The sequence below is a fragment of the Pseudophryne corroboree genome, chromosome 6 (genome assembly GCF_028390025.1).
Source record: "Pseudophryne corroboree isolate aPseCor3 chromosome 6, aPseCor3.hap2, whole genome shotgun sequence".
NCBI classification, from domain to species: Eukaryota; Metazoa; Chordata; class Amphibia; order Anura; family Myobatrachidae; genus Pseudophryne; species Pseudophryne corroboree.
The window spans coordinates 764,803,431-764,821,035 of record NC_086449.1 but is presented as its reverse complement, the minus strand read 5'-3'; the positions used below and the strand labels follow the sequence as shown (position 1 = coordinate 764,821,035).

Sequence of the window (17,605 nt, the reverse complement as noted above, 5' to 3'; positions counted from 1 at the left end):
TATTGAAAGATCTCAATAACAAACAAGATAAAAACAATTTCCCAAGTGCGCTAAATAAAACGTATTTACAATGGTTCTTCCAGCGTTATTTTCATAGGTATGGATTGTAAACTGGAGAATGTTTGTATCTGGGGACCTGTGAGGGGTGTCTGTTACAGGTCCCCAGATACAAACATTCTTCAGTTTACAATCCATACCTATGAAAATAACGCTGGAAGAACCATTGTAAATACGTTTTATTTAGCGCACTTGGGAAATTGTTTATGTATATATATATATATATATATATATATATATATATGGGATGTAGTTATGATCCTGGCGGTCAGCGTACATCCTGGCCACCAGAATGCCGGCAGGGGACTCAGGACTATTCCAACTCATGGGTGTCAATGACACCCATAAAGTGGGAATAGAACCTGGGGCGAGTGCAGCAAACCACCGAGCCCGCAGTGTGGCATGCTGCACTCGCCCCCCTGTTGGCATTCTAGTGGCCGGGATCCCATCGTCGGTATGCTGACCGCCATGACCCCGACCGCTGGTCACCCGATCCCAGCCCATATATATGTATATATAAATAATCTGTATATTGTAAAATAGTTATTGCAAAACTGTTTTATCTTATAATTTCAGGTGACTAATTTGCTTGTTATTTAATGTAATTTGTAATATTGCAAAAAACTGGACTTCCATTAGGAGACAAGTTGCTAAAAGGAACATATAACATTAATTGTAATAGGAAATAAATGCACAGTAAAACCATTTTCCTAAAAATCTGCATTGAATTGCAGATAGAAGTAGGAAGTTACCAGTGTTGGCCAGAAGAGGGCAGTCACGCCATCCAATAATTTTCTTACACTGTAATACTAAATCTGCTAACATTGGCTCTATTCTCTCCTCCCCCTGGCTCAGTGAAACACCCTCCCATTCTCCTCTCACACACAAAGAAGAGCTGCCGCTGTGATGAAAACCCTGTGGATGTTTTATTTCTTTTCTTGGATTTTTACCCTTTAACATGACTATTTAAACTTCATTTTTATGGGATTATCATAGAAGACAATTGAGATATGGACTACAGAAGCAGTCCAAAGTCTTGGATATGGCAAGTAGCATATTTCTTTCTTTGTAGCTGGGGCTGGGTCTCTGGGCAGCTTCGTTATTCTATTGTTGAGGAGTCTGCACCAGGGACTGTTGTGGGGAATGTGGCTCAGGATTTAGGTCTAAAACGTGCAGATCTCTCAATTGGCAGGTTACATCTGGAATCTGACAAGAACAAATATTTTGCTTTGAATAAGCAAAATGGAGCTTTGATTGTGAGGGAGAGGATTGACAGAGAGAGCCTGTGTGGGTCTAGGCTGAGCTGTTTGTTGCATTTGGAAGCAGTTGCTGAAAATCCATTGGAGATTTTAAGCCTGGAAATAGAAATTTTGGATATAAATGATAATTCTCCCACATTCTCAAGTGATGATCGTATTTTAAAAATTTCAGAATTGTTAGCAAGTCCTGGAGCTCAGTTTGCTTTAGAGATTGCAGAGGATTTAGATGTTGGTATTAATGGTGTTAATCAGTATACATTAAATACAAATCCTTATTTTTCCCTGTCTGTGAAGACTCGAAAAGATGGAACTCTCATTCCTCAGCTTATATTAGAGAAGACATTAGACAGAGAAGATAAACAAGAGCATAATCTGATTCTCACAGCTACTGATGGTGGGGAGCCGGCCAGATCAGGGTCCTGTCACATAACAATACATGTATTAGATATTAATGATAATGCACCTGTGTTTGGTCAGTCAGTTTATAAAATCAGTTTGAGGGAAAACCTGCCTTTGGATTCTATTATCTTTATGCTAAATGCGACAGATCTGGATGAGGGTGAAAATGGTGAAATTCAATATTATTTTGAAGACCACACATCTAAATCTGCCAGAAAAATATTTTATCTTAATGAACAAAGTGGAGAAATCTTTTTAAAAGGAATTTTGGATTTTGAAGAGTTTAATTTTTATGAATTGTATATCAAGTCAGTAGATAAAGGAACACCAGCATTGGAAGGGAACTGCCTTGTTCATGTAGCTGTAGAGGATGTGAATGATAATTCCCCAGAAATATATTTTACCTCCATGACAAATGACATTCCAGAAAATGCACCACTAGGAACTGTTGTCGGATTTATTAATGTGAGAGACAAGGATTCTGGAAAGAATGGAGAAATACAACTAGATATGTCACCTAATCTGCCTTTTAAGATCAAACCTGTTAAAAATCGTTACTCATTGGTCACAGATGGGAATCTGGACAGAGAGAAAATATCCCAATACACTATTGAGCTGACTGCCTCTGATTTAGGGTCTCCTCCTCTGTACAGTAAGACAACTGTTATTCTCAGTGTCTCAGATATTAATGATAATGCACCGACATTTACACAGTCTACTTATAATGCTTTTATTAAGGAGAACAGTGACCCAGGTACTCTCCTATGTACAGTATCTGCTATAGATCTAGATGAGGGTGATAACTCTGATCTGGTTTACTCTATAGCTGAGAGCGAAATAGATGGTTCCTCTGTATCTTCTTATGTTTACATCAATTCTAATAATGGTAATATCTATGCTCAGCGTTCCTTTGACTATGAGCACATCCAGCTTTTACAAATTACCATACAAGTGGAAGATTCTGGATCTCCAAAGTTATTTTCCACTGTCCCTGTCTTTATATTCATTTTGGATACAAATGACAACTCCCCCACCTTGCTGTATCCAGAACACTCTGAGGATCTCATTGTACAAGAGAGAATTCCAAAATCTACAAGTGCTGGTTATTTGGTGACAAAACTCTCTGCCGTGGATCTGGACTCTGGTCACAATGCCTGGTTAGTCTTTAGTCTCATTGATGCTGCCAATTCCTTGTTGTTTCATGTGTCTAAGTATACAGGAGAGATCAGAACTGTACGAGGATTTCAGGACACAGAAAATACAGAGCAACAACTTCTCATCTCTATCAGTGACCATGGGAATCCTCCTTTGTCAGCGACAGTCACTGTACTTATTACTGTAGCAGATGAGGTTGTAGTAGAAACCCCCAAATCTGGTAATTTTATCACTAATTCCAAACCCCCATCAGATATGACTTTGTATTTAATCATTTCCCTAGTGGCCATCAGCTTAGTGTCACTGGTTACATTCATTATATTACTGGTGAGATGTCTGAGGAAAGAAAGTTATGATTACAGCAGCAGCTGCTGCTTTCTTAGTGGGACCCATTCCAAACCCTACACAGATCAGTATCAGCCGGCTCTTTACCTGAACACAGATGGAACCTTAAAGTACATGGAGGTCAGGATGGTCCCTCCAGGGACCCAAGGACAATGTTACCAGACTAACTTTCCCCCAGCCCCCGAACAACAAGATTTCAGTTATATGAAGTCTCTGGATTTTCCCCAGTTTAAGGATATGACTAGACATGCTGATGTGCCTCCAGATATAAACCAGCAAACAGAACAAGATAAGGTGGGAGACAAAGTTCTTCTTTATTATTTCTTTACTTTTCCCTTTTGTAATCATCCGTAGAATGCATCTACAAATTAAATATTATTGAGTCAATTTATCTCAAATTGGGTTTTTTCCATATTGGTGAAAAGTCAGTCAATATCCAGTTAATTTTAATGTTTATGACTGTATTTGAAAATAAAAGTACTTTGTAGTACAGAACATAGCTTTTTATACATTTATTGTTTATTTACAGCATAATCATTTGAGCAATTTCTGTTAGGAAAATAATGTTGCATTTTATGTGATCCCTTTTCTGAATGACCAATGTCTGGTTTATTTATTTATTTATTTATTTTTCATTTCATGTTTGGATATTTTTGCCTACTAACCATATAATGTAAACATTTATAATTAATTTAATGATAATATAGGCTGTTTATATATTAGTACTATAGAGCACTACACCAATTGAGATTTGTATAAAAATCCTATTTCTATTAGGCGTATTGATTCGCTTTAAGTGTCTGTTTCAGAAATATAGTCCTTCACACTCCCCTATAACATGGGGGACAACTGTTCCTCCAAGATGACCATTGTTCCATCGGTCACAATAAAATCTAAAAAGACAAGTGCGAAAAATAGCACCTACTAGTGTAGTACGTAGTATATTAAGAATAATTTGTGCCCATCACATTACCAAAACACATCCAAATGGAGGTGTACCAGAAATAGAAGATATGAAAGCTTATCCTGCGCAGCAAAATTCTTTCTATCTGGTACACTCCATATAGTCCCAGAAAAAAAACAATTATATAATAACATTTATAAGTCATACATTTTCATGTTCAATAGTGACTACGATCACCACCAGCGCATTTCACTGTTTAGGTGAGGAGAAAAAGGAGTTTTTTGCGCCATTACAAAAGTAGAAAAATCCAAAAAATGGGGTGGTCTTCAGTATGCCGGCTCTTGGGATCCCGGCGCACAGTATACCGGCGCAGGGATCCCGACAACCGGCATACCGACACCGTGCCCATAGCGTGGCGCACGCAGCGAGCCCGCAAGGGGCTCATTTGCACTCACCACACTGTAAGTAAGCTGGTGGTCGGGCTCCCGGCGCCGGTATGCCGGTCGCCGGAGGCCCGACCGCCGGCAGATCGTAGTGAACCCCAAAAAATGTACATACAGATGTACGCATTATGGGATGGATAGCATCACTAGTATGCCCACATCCATGATACATGCATGTCTACATATGCACACAACATAGACTTCTATGGAGAAAATGCTATCCGCAACTAGTTGCAGCACGGGGTACCCTGCAGCTTGCTGCGATGCGTATGTCAGTGCATATGCATCATGGCAAGGATGAGGCTATCTACATCTTTATATAGAGTGCCAGTGCTTGTGTTAACTCCACTGAGAAAAAAATATCCAAAACCAGTGTCCAGGATCCAAAGGAATAATCCGCTGTGACTCAGTATTCTCAAAATCATACCAATTTTTAATGTTATGTAACCTTATGCAATCTCACTTTCAAAGGAGTATATTCATTTAGAGGTCTATTTACTAAGCTTTGGATGGAGATAAAGGGAACGGAGATAAGGTACCAGCCAATCAGGTCCTAGCTGCCATGTCACAGGCCGGGTTTGAAAAATGAAAGTTAGCAGTTGATTGGCTGGTACTTTATCTCTGTGCACTTTATCTCCATCCAAGGCTTAGTAAATAGACCCCTTAATTCCTGGAGAATTTAGTAAGGAGATAAAAAGAACTATATAGCGTAGTATATAAAAACACTTTTTAAGAACATTAAAAAAAAAAATATACAAATGTCCATATATTAAAACAATAAAACAGTATCTTATCTGGTAGAGTGGTTTTTCAATCCTCAGCATCAGGATAAAGAGAGAGGGCAGAGGTCTTACCAGTTCACCTCAATGCATTTCATCCTTGTGCTTAGCATCAGGTCTTCATGCTGTATGTACACAGTAGATAGTGAATTATTCATTATCCTCTGGTCTATAGTTACAGTCAGGAGTGGATTGGCCATAGGGCTCACAGGGAAGATACCTGGTGAACCGATGTACATGTGGGGCCTGTTTTGTTTGTTGTCATGTGAAGGGTGGTGCTGCCACCATGGATACATGGTATACCTATGGTGCTGCCAATATGAAGCCTTGTCTACAAATTTTTCCAGGGGCACTTTCATTTCCCTGGTTACAGTTCAGTTAATTTTGAGCTTAATTCAGAGAAGAACGCAAAGTTGAAGTTCCAGTGCAGCTATTTTCAGCAGACTGTACATGTGCTGCATTCGCATTACACATGCGTCAAGCTGCCACTGCGATTCCGCATGAAATGCTGACTCCATCGCAAAGTGATTGACAGGCAGTAACCGTTTGGGGGTGTTGACATTGTGTTAGTGGGAGTGGTAGCTAAAACAAAGGTATGTCATGGCTATTTTCAGAGCATTTATCTGATATCCACTGCATGCCATAACATACAAAAATGGTGCCTGCGTGACTACTGTTGGGTCCAGTCTGTGTAGCTACAGGTCTACCCTTCAGCCCCATGTTTCTCATGTTTGTGTATAAGCTGTGCATGTGTACGAGATTGTGAATGAGTTGCGGTCGCTCCAGTGGACGCAGGGGCATTTCACAGAGGAGGGGACCCGTGTTCCCCTCAAGGTGGGCCCCCTCCTCGGTACGGCGCTGTAGACTCTGGCATTGTGCAGGAGTCTACTGCACATGTGCAGGTCTCTGGAAACATGGCATCGATTTCCACCACGATTTCAGCGCCTGACGTTGGTCTCCGGACAGGTAAGTATTAAAATGGGTGCAGTGTGTGCGGTGTGGGCCCACCTGGACCCAGGGGCTCATGTGCACCGCACATTGCACCCATTATAGAAATGCCAATGAGTGGGCGTCTTTTCATTTCTGGGTGGCAGCTTCACTTGCTGATATCTGCAGTTGTGTTGTGGAAAAAAATCACACTTGCAGTTACATTAGCGTACTTCTCTGAATAAGGCCGTTAGTGTGAGGACACACTCACTATTTAATGAATATTATAAATTATTTATTATATTTTGGGACATTATTAGTGACAAATCTTATTTTGCTGGGTATTTTAGATCATGCGGAGCATTAGCAATAGCATTGAGGACAGTTCCACTGAGTCTTGGATCTTGATGGATGGAAATTACCAATGGCACACTTGACATTACTCAGGAGAGATTAAGTGCATTATCCATGGCATATTTGATCTAAGAATTATAGATTATAAATGGCATATAATAGATTGTTGTGCATTATTATTTGTATCCTAGGTTCTGCTGGACATTTTGACTGTGATATGAGGTAATTCTGTTACTTACTGTATCACAGTACTGGTATATTACAAGTTTCTGGACATTATTTCAAGCATATAAGATATTAGGCATTACTCAGTATTATCATTGGTATGTCAGATGTTGCTTATAACCAGGGTTGGATTGGCCCACAGGGGTACAGGGGAAACCACCAGTGGGCCTCAATGCCAGGGGGCCCACCTCCTCCTCTAGGGATCAGGTTCCAGACTGTGCACTTGAATTGTATATTATACTTATTATCTACAGTGCATTGCAGTTATTAACCTGGTACATTCTCATGCATGCACTAGCAGTATTTACTATATATATATATTTAGAATGGGGCCCATACCATGGTTAGCCAAGCCTCTGTGGCAGCTAGCAAGACCCCGAAGCATGGACCTCTACCACTGCATCCCCAAGTGGGTCCTCCATGCCCCAGTCCGACATTGCTTATAACATGTAAGGTTTTGCTTTGGGGAATGTTTTTGTTCTTGACCAGGGGGCTTTAAGGCATTTTGTCAGTGCCAGAGCAGTTCTCACTGGCTCCTTGTGCTGTCCCCACCTCTGAACCCCTGATATGATGGGAGGCTATGAGGGGCCTAATTTAGATCTCATCGCAGCAGCAAATTTGTTAGCTAATGGTCAAAACCATGTGCAATGCAGGTGGAGCAGATGAAACATGTGCAGAGAGAGTTATATTTATGTGGGGTGTGTTCAAACTGAAATCTAAATTGCAGTGTAAAAGTAAAGCAGCCAGTATTTACCCTGCACAGAAACAATATAACCCACCCAAATCTAACTCTCTCTGCACATGTTATATCCAGAGGCGTAACAAGGGTAGGGCGAGTGCCTTGGCAGGCCCAGAAGAGGGGGGCGCCGCCGCCGGCCACTCGCCCCCATCATGATGAAATGTGAGGGGAGGAGAGCGCAGCGTCTCTCCCTCCCCTCACCGCCGCCAGAGCACTAGCAGCGCTGCCAGCAGCGCTGCGTGTGTCCGGTCTCCGGCGTTAGCCAATCAGAGCTTGTGGACCGACTCCTGATTGGCGGCCGTTCCGTGAGCTCTGATTGGCTGGTGAACTGGCGCCACACAGCTGCCGGAGACCGGGAGCGGTGAGGGGAAGGAGAGGCACTGCGCTGCGCTCTCCTCCCCTCGCAGACACAACAGGTGGTGAGTGACCGGGGGGGCGCACAGTGGGGCATGTATCTGGCACAGTGGGGCACAGTGGGGCATGTATCTGGCACAGTGGGGCATGTATCTGGCACAGTGGGGCACAGTGGGGCATGTATCTGGCACAGTGGGGCATGTATCTGGCACAGTGGGGCATGTATCTGGCACAGTAGGGCAATGTATCTGGCACAGTGGGCATGTATCTGGCACAGTGGGGCATGTATCTGGCACAGTGGGGCATGTATCTGGCACAGTAGGGCAATGTATCTGGCACTGTGGGGCATGTATCTGGCACTGTGGGGCCATGTATCTGGCACAGTGGGGCAATGTATCTGGCACTGTGGGGCAATGTAACTGGCACTGTGGGGCAATGTATCTGGCAATGTAACTGGCACTGTGGGGAAATGTATCTGGCAATCTAACTGGCATTGTGGGGCAATGTATCTGGCACTGTGGGGCATGTATCTGGCACTGTGGGGCATGTATCTGGCACTGTGGGGCATTGTATCTGGCACTGTGGGGAAATGTATCTGGCAATCTAACTGGCATTGTGGGGCAATGTATCTGGCACTGTGGGGCATGTATCTGGCACTGTGGGGCATGTATCTGGCACTGTGGGGCATTGTATCTGGCACTGTGGGGAAATGTAACTGGCACTGTGGGCCATTTTCAGTGGCCACACCACTTCTGGTGCGTGGCCACACCCCTTCTGTGGTGTGGCCACCCCCATTTTTCGGCGCGCGCACATGCTTCTTTTGCTGTTTTTTTTTTTTGGGGGTGCGCCATTTTCCATCTTGCCCTGGGCTCCAAAAACCCTACCTACGCCTCTGGTTATATCTGCCCCCCTGCAGTGCACATGGTTTTGCCCATTAGATAACAAATTTGCTGCTGCGATCAGAACTGAATTAGGCCCTAGGGCCACTGGCAAGAGAAATGTGGATAGCCATCAGGATGCTTCGGACTGCTCTACACACTGCAGGTTGCATGCCTGGAGTATCCATTGGAGCTCCAGGTAGCACTGAAGTTGCACTACTAGGTGCAGGGCAGTGAGGTACAGGGGGGTAAATGGCTTGGAGGTACTGGCTAGTATCAGAGCGAGATTCGCACACACATATATGAACCCGAAGATTCATGTGGGCATTATACACAGGTGCAGCAGTATATATTGTCGGAAATTTGGTGAGTTTTGATCAGAGATGTGTGGACAAGGTAGGCATGGTAGACAGTGCCTCACCTGTCATAATCCAGTATACTCCGGAGTCTTGACTATAAACATTATTAGTATAATACAAAGAAGATATTTATAATATCTTCTTTGTATTTTTCATATGTTTTTTTGTAGCCAAAACTGGAGTATACTGGGGTAAGACAGGAGAGGCTCTGCCTCACCTGACTGCACGTCACTGATGCAGGGTATAGTGCCAAGTACCCTGGTAGCCAGGTGCAGAGACAATGTCATCATGCCAGTAGATGATTGGTACATACAGTAGTCACTGTGGAGCAGGTTTATGGCTCACCACTTGGAGCAGCTGTAACTGTACTTTCATATTTTGTTTTGTTTCTATAGTTGTAGCTATTTACACTAATTTGCTTATCCTTATTCCAATATAATTTGTGTGTTGCACATTGTGACACTACTTTGTGACATGTCTTTAGTTTTACACTAGATGATGTCCTTGGATACGTCCCCAATGTTTGCAACTGTATTTGTTACACGTATATCATTATTTATCTGTTTTCTCTTAAATATAGTGCTGCAAACATGTATAAATTATTTTTAAATGAAACTATCATTTATTATTATATGGTACTATGCATGGACTTCATGTTATACAGTACATATGGGGAATGTTGCAAAGTTGCACAAAGCATTGTGACCAATGCATATATTCTTCCATAACCAGAGTTGTGTGCTATTTGTATGCTTGGTTTGCTACTTATCATCGTCAGTGCGCATTTGCAGCAGCCTATAAATATATAAAATATACTGCATAAAGCCATATTGCATAGTCCGTATTTTCTGTTAGAACCCAGTATTACCTCTTCAGTTACAAGTAGGGATGTGATTGTGTCATAGGTATGCACAGTGTCTGTAAGGGGTGTGCATGACATAGCCATGCCCAGGGGTTGGCCATATAGTTCACAGGGAAGATCCCCAGTGGGCTGATGCGTATGTGAGGACTGTTTTCTCTGTTTTATAGTAAAACTAGTTAACATTGGCAATGTATCGTCAGTGGTTTCTAATCATGGATGGCCAATGGTCAACCCTACATTGCACACTCTCTGGCAAATCTCTTTGTTGGGATGTGTGTGTGTGGGGGGTGGGGGGGGGGGTGCTGTTGTGCCTACACATCATTCTACACCTTTGGTACTGCCCATGTGAGGCCACTTTTACAAATTTTTCCAGGGCCACTAATAGTTCCCAATCCACCCCTGGCCATGCCCCAAATAGTCACACCCCCTTGCACAGACCATAGATGCATCCTATGAGCATAAGGTACATTTCCGACACTTAGTAAATCACTTTATTTTGACATTTATTTGAAGTAAAGCAAATGTTACTGCATTTAATGCTTAATGACGTATATTATTCTGCATTTTAGTTTTGTCAATATGCTGGTTTTTATTTTGTTGCATGTGCTAGATATAAAACAATTATAAAGCATGTTACATTTTTACATAAAAAACAATTTTCATGTGATGAAATCTACATTGATTGACATTGTTGTGTTGACAGAACACTTTACTGTACCTTACAGTATGCTTCATCTCATGCATTTTATTGAGATCTAGTGAATGTCTAACCTTCTGTTACTGTGTGTATATTTTTTTTAAATCATGACATACTTACAATAGTTTATCTCCCTTGAACATATACAGTATGTTTAATATAGTAACACTGTAAAAGCTAAATATAACAAAAAATTAAATATTAAATATTGCATTTTGAGGAATGTCATTTTATAATCATTTATATATATGTGTGTGTGTGTGTGTGTGTGTGTGTGTGTGTGTGTGTGTGTATATATATATATATATATATATATATATATATAGTATAAACAGCAACTAAATTTAGCATATAATTAGGAAATGTCAGAATTACGTATAATGCAGCATGTTCCTGCTAAAAGTATATATAGTACAATATAAGGCATTGTAACTAAACCTATTAATATAAAGGTAACTCAATTATAACATACAAAAAACTAGGATAGCATCAAATCATTATTTTCAGAAATAGGTAAACACATATTTATTATTTTTTAACAGAGCACAATTTTTTTTTCAAAATAACGTGTACTGAAAATGTGATTCATCATCACTGTTCTAGTAAGCTGCAGTGTGAAATAAACATTATTGGCCAGAAGAGGGCAGCCTCGTCATCCTCTCAATTTTTTACTATACTAGCAGATCCTCTTATAACATCATTGCACTCTCCTCCCCCTGGCTCAGTGATCCACCCTCCCATATTTCCTCTCACACACAAAGAGAAGCTGCTGCTCCGATGAGAACCCTATGGATGCTTTTTGTCTCTATGTACAGTATGGATGTTTTGAGTGGTGGAAGTATGAAAATCTAAACAAGGAGCATTTGGATTATAAAGGACTTATGTGAAATCAAGAGAACAAATATTTAAGATATGGACATCAGAGGCTCCTTTCTGTGTTGGAAATGGCAAGTAGTGTTTTCCTTTCTCCTTTGTAGCTGGGGCTGGGTCTCTGGGCAGCTTCGTTATTCTATTGCTGAGGAGTCTGAGCCAGGAACTGTTGTGGGGAATTTAGCTCAGGATTTAGGGTTGAAACCTACAGAGCTCTCTACACGCAGGTTACATTTCAGACCTGAAAAAAATAAATATTTTTCTATTGAAAATAAAAATGGAGCTTTACTTGTGTTATCCAGGATTGATAGAGAGAGTCTGTGTGGATCAAGCACCAGTTGTTTGCTGCATTTGGAGGCAGCTGTTGAAAATCCGTTGGAGCTTTCTACTCTGGAAATTGAGATTCTGGATATAAATGATAATTCTCCCACATTTTCAACCAATAACCATACTATAAAAATCACAGAAGTGTTTACGAGTCCTGGTGCTAGATTTGCCTTAGAAATTGCAGAGGATTTAGATGTAGGTAATAATGGTGTCAGCCAGTATATGCTAAATAGAAATCCTTATTTTTCATTGTCTGTAAAGAATCGTAAAGATGGAACACTCGTTCCTCAGCTGGTATTAGAAAAACATTTAGATAGGGAAGAAAAACAAAAACATAACCTAGTTCTTACAGCTACTGATGGTGGGGAGCCAGCCAGATCAGGGTCTTGCAAAATAACAATACATGTATTAGATATTAATGATAATGCACCAGTCTTTGATCAATCAGTTTATAAAATCAGTTTTAGGGAAAACCTTCCTTTAAAAACTGAACTATTAACATTAAATGCAACAGATCTGGATGATGGGGCAAATGGGGAGATACAATACTCATTTGATGGACATACATCTAAATCTGCAAGAAAATTATTTGGTTTAAATGAACTGAGTGGGGAAATTTATATAAATGAATTAGTAGATTATGAAGAGTTACACTTTTATGAATTGTCTATTAGAGCACAAGATAAAGGGACACCTGAATTGGAAGGTAACTGTCTTGTTCAGATGGAAATAGAAGATGTAAATGATAATTCTCCAGAGATTACATTTTCATCCACAATACATGATGTACCAGAAAATGCACCAATAGGAACTGTTGTTGGATTTATTAATATGAGAGACAAGGATTCTGGAAAGAATGGAGAAATACAGCTGGATATGTCACCTAATCTGCCTTTTAAAATCAGGCAAAATAAAAATCGTTACTCACTGGTCACAGATGGGAATCTGGACAGAGAGAAAATATCCCAATACACTATTGAGCTGACGGCCTCTGATTTAGGGTCTCCTCCTCTGTACAGTAAGACAACTGTTATTCTCAGTGTCTCAGATATTAATGATAATGCACCGACATTTACACAGTCTACTTATAATGCTTTTATTAAGGAGAACAGTGACCCAGGTACTCTCCTATGTACAGTATCTGCTATTGATCTAGATGAGGGTGATAACTCTGATCTGGTTTACTCTATAGCTGAGAGCCAGATAGATGGTTCCTCTGTATCTTCCTATGTTTACATTAATTCTAATAATGGTAATATATATGCTCAGCGTTCCTTTGACTATGAGCACATCCAGGTTTTACAAATCACTGTAAAAGTGGAAGATTCTGGATCCCCAAAGTTATTTTCCACTGTCCCTGTCTTTATATTCATTTTGGATGCAAATGACAACTCCCCCACCTTGCTGTATCCAGAACATTCAGAGGATCTCATTGTACAAGAGAGGATTCCAAAATCTACAAGTGCTGGTTATTTGGTGACAAAACTCTCTGCCGTGGATCTGGACTCTGGTCACAATGCCTGGTTAGTCTTTAGTCTCATTGACGCTGCCAGTTCCTTGTATCATGTGTCTAAGTATACAGGAGAGGTCAGAACTGTACGAGGATTTCAGGACACTGAAAGTACAGAGCAACAACTACTCATCTCTATCAGTGACCATGGGAATCCTCCTTTATCAGCGACAGTCACTGTACTTATTACTATAGCAGATGAGGTTGTAGCAGAAACCCCCAAATCTGGTAATTTTATCACTAGTTCCAAACCCCCATCAGATATGACTTTGTATTTAATTATTTCCCTAGTGGCCATCAGCTTAGTGTCACTGGTTACATTCATTATATTACTGGTGAGATGTCTGAGGAAAGAAAGTTATGATTACAGCAGCAGCTGCTGCTTTCTTAGTGGGTCCCAATCCAAACCCTACACAGATCAGTATCAGCCGGCTCTTTACCTGAATACAGACGGAACCTTAAAGTACATGGAGGTCAGGATGGTTCCTCCAGGGACCCAAGGACCATGTTACCAGACTAACTTTCCCCCAGCCCCCGAACAGCAAGATTTTAGTTATATGAAGTCTCTGGATTTTCACCAGATTAAAGATATAGCTAAAGGCAGCAATAATCACTCAGATATGAATGACCCAGACAAGGTGAGTAATTTTACAACTGTCCATCCTAACTATGCTCATTCATTTACACTCTGAAGGTTGAATATATTTTTATATGTTTTGAGTAAACTGTGCCATGTTGCATTTAGAGTTCATAATTGGATGTGGATTGCCTTGCTTGATTATAGTGAGTACACAATTATAAAATATATTTTCGTTTGTAAATCTAATGTACCTTAACTACTATTTATAAATGGAAAAGGGTAGAGTTATAGGTGTTTGCAACATCAATGGCCAAGAAGTAGGAAATGCAAATTTTTAAACATCATGTGAGACGTTGTGTTCTCTATTTGTTTGTCTAATTAATGGGCGCTGTGGGGGATCTTGTGCAAGTGCTAAGACTGTTTTTCATATATAAATGTTCCTAAGTTTCTCATTTTGAAAACACCTTTAATGAACTGGATTTTTTCTTTTTCCTATTTCCTCTGGCTTTTGTGCTCCACTTAAGTATTTGTATAGCATTATATACGTCATGGCTGTTGCTGGAAATTGGGAGTGTCTCTGTTTAATATGTAATCATTCATTTGAATACTCAATTTAATTGTATTGTTGAGGATTTGGTCATGAAATATCCTTATATGTATATTTCCTCTGTACTTACTGTAAAACAGGTAGAACATACAGTAAATCTTTTATCTGGTTAATTTAACTTTGAAATACTGATTATTTGCACAATTTGCATAGCTGCACCCAGAGCCGGCCCTAACCAATATGATGCCCTAGGCAAGATTTTGGCTGGTGCCCCCTAGCACCACCGCTGGTTCCGCCTCTGACCTTGCACCTCTTTCCCAGCACCATCACCCCTCACCCATAACAGTCCTTATTTTGGTGTTTGTACCCCCTATATTTTAAATAGGAACAGTTTGCACATTTGGCGTACAGCCCAAAAAGGGGTGTTTTTTTTGCTGGCAAGGGTCATGGCCACACAATAGTAACCCCAATTCCAATTACGCCACACAGTGCTGCAACTTTATTCACATTTTATCATGCGATAGTGTCCATAATTCATATTACATCCCACAGTAGTATCACTTTACCTTATAATCGTTACTCCTCACAGTAGAGCCCCTTATTCACATAATATCACACTGAATTGCTCCTTATTCACATTACACCACACCCTACTGCTCTTTATTCACATTAGATGACACGGTAGTGCCCTTTCTATACGCAACGCCACATAGTAGAGCACCTAATACACATAATGCCACACATTAGTAATGCATTTATACACACTTCCACACAGTAATGCCCCTTACACATATGAGACACATTAATGTCCTTATAAACATAATGTGGCTTACACATTATGACAACCTTTATTAATGCCCTTTTACACATAATGTCCCTTACACATATACCACACATTATTAATGCCCTTATACACGTAATGACACACACAGTGCCCCCTACACATTTGCTGCACATTATTAGTGCCCCTATACACAAAATGACACATATACCGTAGTACCCTGTTACACATATGCCGCACATTATTAATGCCCTTATACACCTAATGACACACACAGTGCCCCTTTACACATATGTTGCACATTATTATTGCATTTTTACATGACACACATAATGCTCCTTACACATATTCAGAACACTACTGCACAACCAACCCACTCACATGCACACAGCACTCACACTGCCACTGTGACCTCTGCTTCTGCTTGGATACAGATGTGTCCTCATAAATCTTGCCTCAATGCTAACGTCGGGCACCTTTTTTTATGAAAATGCATCTTATTTGCATTGCTGTGTGGCTAGGATGCACAAGCAGCTTCTGCTGATTAAACTGATATGCAGCATGCCTATATACTGTGTGAGACTGTGGCTGTATCTGCATATGAAATGTTACATACAGAATATAGGCATGCCGCATATCATTTTAATCAGCAGAAGCTGCTGATGCCCCATGGCATATCAAATGCCCAAGGCAATTGCCTAGTTTGCCTATGCCTATGGCCGGCTCTGGCTACACCATGAAACATTCCATGTTGTAATGAAATTTAACACATTGCATCATTGTTTATATATAAAATACAGTATATATATATATATATATATATATTATATTATTCTCCCTCTTTAGTACAGTATGTGATAGAGTTTCACAGCATTAGCAAACCATTGTAGCAAGAGTGTATTTGAGATGTATTTTTTGCTTTTTCGGAAGGAAAAGTACAAAGTGAGATGTTATTTTATACATGTGCTCAGGAGCAAGCAATGTCTGGCATCCTTTATCTTTTTATGTACATTCAATCAGTGGCAACACTGGGGTCGGGGACACCCAGTGTGGCAAGTAGCCCCCCGTTTGTGAAGTAGCATGTGTCTGAAAAGGGGTGTAGCCACATGGGTAATGATGTCACCTTGCGGGAAGACTGAGTTTACTTCCATTCAGGGGCTTGGAGAGGGGGCATGACCTCATGAGAAGCCCCACTTAGATTACTCCAGGTGCATGCCCAGCATTCTCTAAGATGCTGGGCTGCCCCTAGAGACTCTGCCAGCTCTTTAGGGATAGGAACCAAGCACTGCACAAGAGTGTCACCTAGCTCCCTGTCACTGTGGAGGAGCATTTTGGTGTCATCCAACTGAAAAGGTGACACCTGGGTGCTGTCTGCACCCCCAACACCCCTCTCGTGATGCCTCTGCATTCAATATGTTTAATCAAGGTCACATGAAAGTACTACATACTGTATAGTGATCTAGCAATAGAGGTAAGAGCAAAGCCACAGCAGCAGGTACAAGGGTAGTGAGGGGAATGGCTGCAACCATATGTTACACTTTAATTGTTTTACTCTCTTTGCACAGAAGTACTAGAACAGGCTATTTAGAAATGAATGGAGCACTTTGTATGTAAATTACTACTCGGCACCATTGCAAGAATTCAATGTAGATAGTCCACATTATATACTAAAGGGTTTATATTGGTGCTGCGGTTTATCTGAAGGCCCAAAATAAATTCTTCATTAAGGCCCATGAGTCTTTCTATACTACACCAATGACTGTATACCTATCTAATTATTATACTTACAATCAATGAGGGCTCCTACCTCGGTGGTGGAGGGGGATCCCACTAATCATGCTGCTGGGTCCCTTCTCCCTTGTCCCCACTGCTGGCTTGGTACCAGCATGTGTACAATGTAGTTCACAGATGCCAGGACCATTGCATGTGCAGTAGCGATATCAGTACTCCACATGAGCAAACCCCTGGCTTCTATGGACTGCATTGGCTGCAGTCTGTAGAAGCCGGCTATGGTTGCCTGAAATGCAGAGAGTGGCTTTATAAAGGAAGCTAGTTCTCTGCTAATTGCAGCCCAGTCTGGCAGTCCCGGAGGGAGGAAACACCTCCCATGGGACTGCCTGTAGTGTCTCTGAGTGGCAGGTAGGACTTCCAATAGAAAGTCAATGCCAGTCTCAGTGAAGCCAGTGTGGTCTCATGGACTGCATCTGGCTTCACAGACTCTGTGCTGAAGTGGCGGATTTTACCTGGGGTTGCA

General features: G+C 41.1%; 1 protein-coding gene across 16 annotated transcripts in view; it reads left to right on the top strand.

Annotated features, from left to right (window-relative positions):
• Positions 1-17,605, top strand: part of LOC134933410 (protocadherin gamma-C5-like) — a 688,451-nt gene that overhangs the window by 382,312 nt on the left and 288,534 nt on the right. For 2 of the 16 annotated variants that reach the window (XM_063928589.1, XM_063928582.1), the window contains exon 1: positions 943-3,509. The exons of 13 other annotated variants lie outside the window; for them this stretch is intronic. In XM_063928589.1, the coding sequence (XP_063784659.1) occupies positions 1,068-3,509 (2,442 nt within the window). In that variant the 5' untranslated portion in view covers positions 943-1,067. Of the gene's footprint in view, positions 1-942; positions 3,510-11,504; positions 14,082-17,605 lie in introns of those variants that run through there. One more of the 16 variants, XM_063928595.1, reaches the window with a different exon arrangement.